Below are 6000 nucleotides of genomic sequence, written 5' to 3' on the forward strand. Positions count from 1 at the left end.
AGTATTGGATTCCTCCCTGACTTGGGAGGCTGAGGCAAGAGGATCGTTCAAACCCACCGGTTTGAGGTTGCTGTGGGCTATGACACCACAGCATTCTATCCAAGGTGATAGAGTAAGACTCTGTCTCAAAAAAAAACCTGCTTTCTGATATCATCCAAGCAAAAATGATGTATGTATTTTTTACTGACACGATACCTTTCAATCACTTAAGACATGTTTCCCTCTCTGAGTGATAAATTTCATAAGAACAATATATTTCCTCTAAGTCCTTTTTAACTCCTCACTACAATTTTTTTTCAGCACCCAGTAGATCTCCCCTAAATGCAAAAGTCATTCTCAGTCTGCTCCTAGACCAGAGTTTCTTAGGGAACATTTTGGGCTGGATAATTCTTCCTTGCAGGGAGCTGTCCTTTGCATTGTAGGATGTTTAGAAGGACCCCCTAGGGCAGCGGTTCTCAACCTGGGGGTCGCGACCCACAAAAACTGTATTAAAGAGTCAGGGCATTAGGAAGGTTGAAAACCACTCCCTAGGGTCTATCCACTACAAGTCCTTGCACTACACATCTCTGCTCTCACTGTGACTACTCAAAATCTCAGACATTGCCGAGTATCTCCTTGGTAGCAAAGTCACGCCTGGTTGAAAGCCAGTGCTTTAGACTAGCCAAATACTCTTAAGATGTAGCAATGTAGTTTATCATTTGTTTACAAAAGAATAGGAAGGTCAGATAGGTGAAACCTTTTTGAGAGGGATCTCACTATGTTGCCCAGACTGGAGGGAACTGGCTATTCACAGGTGCGATTATGATGCATGACAGCCTCAGACTCTTGCCTCTAGTGAAATTCCTGGCTTAGCTTTCCAAGTGGACTACAGGCACAAGCCACCACCGCACATGGCTAGCTCTGTGAAATTTTTACACAACGAATTCTTCCCTTTTCCAAGACTTGAAAATTCAACATAAAAACTGCTAAGACCAAACTCAGTAAACATGTAAACCTTATCTGCTAAGCAAATAGTTTTCAAATAAGGTAATAACAAAATTATCTATGCTTCTTAAAATTTGTCAATACCATGGATACCATAAATATCAGCTATTTTATTAAATTAATATTCCATTTACTTACACTAAAATGATTAAGACAAACTTCTTCAGTAATAATTTTAAAGGATAAAAATAACCAATTCAGATATTTTGCCTATTTTAATGAGGAATTAGGGTTACAGATGATATATTATGCAGTAACTATAAAAGCTCCTAACCTCTAGCTATCTTTATAGCAACCACAAAAGTTAAAGGCAGCAAAACTTTATAGAGGCAGAGCTATGGGCTGATAAAACTGAGAAAATCCTGATTGGATGTTCACTGTACACAAACTGTGAAAGAATTGGGCTTATTTGCTCAGGACTATTAGAAAGTTAATACCAGTAAGTGGCAGAATACTTTATTCTAAACTAAAAAAGAGAAAGCAGGGTAAAAGAAACCAAAGTCTCCTTTTCTAGATTTCACCAAAAAAGACAAGGGGAAAATGAATTTCAGTTGTGAAAAGTTCAAAATCTTCAGGAAGCATACTCCTCAATATCATAGGAGGTAAAAACATTTACCACAGAGTACTGGTACTGGAAAGACCCTTAGCTGGGTATCAAGTCCAACTTCTAATTTCAAAGACAAAGAAGAGTAAGATTTGGTGGTGAAAGAACCTTCAATTGCATCCATACATTATCTCTGGTTTTTTTGTTTGTTTGTTTTGTTTTGTTTTTTCTGACACCCTGAATAGTGCCAGGGCATCACAGCTCACAGCAACCTTAAACTCTTGGGCTCAAGAGATCCTCTTGCCTCAGCCTCCTGGGTAGCTGGGACTATAGGCACCCACCAAGATGCCCTGCCAGTTTTTCTATTTTTAGTAGAGACAGGTCTTGCTCTTGCTCTTGCTCAGGCTAGTCTGGAACCCCTGAGCTCAGGTGATTCAGCCTCCCAGAGTGCTGAGATTATAGGTGTGAACCATTAAGCCTCACCCATCTTATCTCTTTTACAAAGAAAATGAGGTAAATAAAGTACATTATAACTTACTAAAATTTGAGTATTTACATGGAAATAATATATTGCCCAGTATTACTAAAAGTTTAAGAATACTTTTTCCATGAAAGTTTAAGATGAAAAAACGAGTAAGATAAAGAACCATTAACACCATTAAGATGAAGGCCCAGTGAGGCAAATGATTTGTCTAACACAGAACACCATTCATAAGGCCTAGAACACATTAGTTTTCAAAATTTCAAATGTTTTCAATGAATCCCCAACAATAAAAAAAATAAAAAATAAATTTCAAATGTTTATGAACTATAAGGAATAACAGGAAATAATATTGTCAATATTCTGAAAAAATATCTGATCTCTGCAAAGGCACTAGACATTTAATTCCTGGAGTGTTTGTTTCTTTCTTTTGCGTTACACTTAGTCTGGTGGGAGGGAAACATAAAAGTATATACAGTGGGCCCTGCATATTGAAAAAGTCAACCAACTGCAGACAGAAAATATTTGTGGAAAAAAATGAAAAATAATATGATAAAAAACGCCAGAAAGTAGAGTATATCAACTACTGATACAGTATTTACACTATATTAGGTATTAATAAGTAGAGACTCTAGAGTTGACTTAAAGTATACAGGAGGGTGTGCATAAGATATAAACTAATGCTAAGCCATTTTATATTACATAAGAGCCTTTAGCATCCTCCAATTTTGATATCCTAAACTGGGTCCTGGTATCAATCCTCAACCCCCAGGTATAACAAGGGGATGCCACCAAGTTCCACAAATCACAGTAAATCAATCAAATGGTCAATGACCTATTAAAAACAGGCTCCTCTACAATTCAGGGCAAAGTTCACACTTCTGTAACAGCACTGCCCAATATAAACAGGTAGGATATGGTCCACATACGTGATTATAAATTTTAGAAGCCAGGCTTTAAAAAAAGTAAAAGAAACAGGGGAAATGAAGTTTAGTATGTTTAACTTAGCCCAATATATTATCATTTCAACACATAATCAACATTAAAAAATCATTAAAGAAGTATCATTCTTACTCTTCTACTTCATTAGGAGAAATATTTATATTCGAAACAGTACGCATGTCACAGTAATAGCACGAATCAATTCCCACTGATAACCTTTCAAGTGCTCAATAGCTACAGTGGCTCCCCCATGGGCAGCTATCTGTTCCCTCCACAGGAGTAGTTTTCCAGATTTCCCTCAAAAGCTCACAAAATTTGCAAACCTCTACTGGAGGGAGAAAGTACCCGCAACGTCCCCAAAGCTTAACACATAATTCGTGCAAATAAGCTTTTTGAAGAACGTGCAAGCATATTTTTGTCTACCTCTAAACAATCTCTTTGGATAAAAACGTTGACATCAATTACTGGGCATGCAACCAAGCAGACAATGCTGGTCCAGGCTTGACTTTCTCTCTACTGCTCCCCCAAAACGCTGAAAAAGTCCTCTTCGGAGGAGTAAAAAATCACTTTCTCGGAAACTGAAAGCATAATGGGGAAGAATAAAGACAGACCTTTCTGAAAGATCTCCTGCCTATCCTCTCCAACCCTAAAGAGAAGGACCCCTGTTCTTGCTCGCTAAAAAATGAGAACTACAAGACGCAATTTCCTTTTTCTTTTTCCCTGGTGCCACCTTATTTGAGCGTATGTAACAGACAAACACGCTCACTCCGCGCAGTACTAAAGCAGAAAGGGCTTTCGTTTTAATGCTGGGGAGGTAGAGGGGCCATTCTGAGTACGGAGGAGAGGGGATACCCAGAGATGGGCAGGGTAAGGGCTTGGCCTCCGGGACAGGAAAGGTGTGGACTTAGCGCGGGCGCGATCCCGCAGCATCTCCCCACCCTGGGCCGGGACTCCGGCACCCGGGAGTTCGCGGGCGAGCCCAAGCCCCCTGCACCCTACACCCTGTGGCTCCACGAGGGGGCCCCGCCGGGAGCCCTCCCGGAGGCGGAGTCTCGGGCGGCTGACAGAGCCGGGCCCCGCAGGAACCCCCGAGAGGAGTCCGCGGCGCCCGCAGCCCACCGGCCGCGCCTCTCTCGCTTACCGCCCCAGATCCCCAGCTTCAGCTGGGATTTGTTCAGGTTCTCCACATAGTCCCCCAGGAAGCGGTTCAGCAGGTCCGCGACCACCGACTCCAGCACCATGGTGTGACTGAGGCGGCAGGAGGAGGAGCCGGAACCGCCCTGCGCCGCTGAGGGCGGCGACCCGCGCCGCGAATGACAGCCCCTCGGGCGCCGGCCCGCCCTGCGCCGTGCGCGTGACCCCGCCAGTGCGCAGGCGCGCCGCCGCCCGGGCGGGAGGGGTGTGCGGGCCTGCGCGAGTCCGCGTGGGTCGCGGGCCTGGTGCGCAGGTGGAGGCGCGTCCAGACAGCCGCGCTCGAGCGGCCTGCACCACAGTTAAGGACATTAAAGATAAAAGGGGAGAGCCGGAGTTAGTAAGCGCGGGGACATCTACATGGCCGCTGCTTCCTCGACGTCCCTTGCAGTGAACCTCAGATCCGCCGAGCCCACCGCATGGGTGAAAATAGCGTGCAGCCCCTGCCCGGAGCCGACCCGGCGGGGACCCAGCTATCCCTGGGCTCGCGTCTGCTAAACGACCACCCCTTCACCTGTGGATCGGGTGGGGAAGGGAGATTCTGCATTCTTGTCTTGCAAGAGATGGACTCCGCCTGGGACACGGTCTCCGGAGCTTTATGCTGATTGAAAACTCACTAATAATTTAATTGGGGGGAGGAGGAGAACTGTACCGCATCAAAATGGCACATAGAACGAGAACTGAATACGCATGTTGTTGGAAACTTCTTCTTTTGCAACCTCTTCTAAGATTCGCACTTAGTGATTTCACAGGTCACTAAATAGTTAACTACCCCCCTGCGAAAAACATGAATAAGCATGGTAGTTCTTATTTTTCCTCCTAAGTATCCTGGTAGTTATATAGCACTTTCTTCCATGCTGTCAATGAATTGTCTCTGATGCTTTCAAACTTGGTGAGGATTAAACACCCAATGAAATGTGCTTCTTTAGAGAACTGGCAATTTTTTCTAAAATATATTTCAAAAGTTAAATATATATATACAGAAATGTAATCATTTGTAGTCACAAGCATCTATTAAATGCTTTGCTAAAAAGTAGAGTCTACGAGACTATTGTTTTTAAACAACGACTTAGGGTTGTGCAGCATCATACACAAAAAAAATCCTACCTTAAGGCAGCGCTCAGTGGCTCACACTGGTAATCCTAGCTCTCTGGGAGGCGGAGGCAGGTGGATTGCCTTAGCACAGGAGTTGGAGACCAGCCTGAGCAAGAGCAAAACCTGTCTCTACTAAAAATAGAAAAACCAGGGCGTTGTGGGGTGTCCAGAGTCTCAAATACTCCCGAGGCTGACACAGAATTGGCTTGAGCCCAAAAGTTTGAATGGAAGAAAAAGTATCCAATGTACTCAGCCCTGCTATGAAATTGTTTTATGGTTTTCGTAAGAAAGCTATAACCCAGTTATAACCTAAGAATATGGGGAAGGGGGAGAGAGAGGGGAAGGAGGGGGAGGATGGGCGGAGGGAGGGTGATTGGTGGGATTACACCTGTGGTGCATCTTACAAGGATACATGTGAAACTCAGTAAATGTAGAATATAATTGTCTTAATAACTATGAAAATACCAGGAAGGCTTTGTCAACCAGTGTGATGAAAATGCGTTAAACTGTGCATAAAACCAGTGTATGGTGCCCCCATGATCACATTAATGTACACAGCTATGATTTAATTTTTAAAAAAAGTTTGAAGTTGCTGTGAGCTATGATGCCCAGACACTCCACCCAGAGTGACAGAGACTATCTCAAAAAAAAAAAAAAATCATAAATTTGAAGTCTATTGAAGAAAAAAAACCAAATGGCTATAATTGGTCTTACGTAAAGTTGAAGGTACAAAAACCAGTACTAACCATGTATCAATATCCAC

At 43.2% G+C, this 6000-nt stretch overlaps 1 protein-coding gene across 2 annotated transcripts in view; it reads right to left on the bottom strand.

Annotated features, from left to right (window-relative positions):
• VPS13C (vacuolar protein sorting 13 homolog C) overlaps positions 1 to 4256 on the bottom strand; it is a 217649-nt gene extending 213393 nt beyond the window's left edge. The window contains exon 1 of one of the 2 annotated variants that reach the window (XM_053595814.1): positions 4093 to 4256. In XM_053595814.1, the coding sequence (XP_053451789.1) occupies positions 4093 to 4192 (100 nt within the window). In that variant the 5' untranslated portion in view covers positions 4193 to 4256. The remainder of the gene's footprint in view (positions 1 to 4092) is intronic. The other variant, XM_053595815.1, reaches the window with a different exon arrangement.
• Positions 4257 to 6000: the final 1744 nt, after the last annotated feature.

The sequence above is a fragment of the Nycticebus coucang genome, chromosome 6, assembly GCF_027406575.1.
Source record: "Nycticebus coucang isolate mNycCou1 chromosome 6, mNycCou1.pri, whole genome shotgun sequence".
NCBI classification, from domain to species: domain Eukaryota; kingdom Metazoa; phylum Chordata; class Mammalia; order Primates; family Lorisidae; genus Nycticebus; species Nycticebus coucang.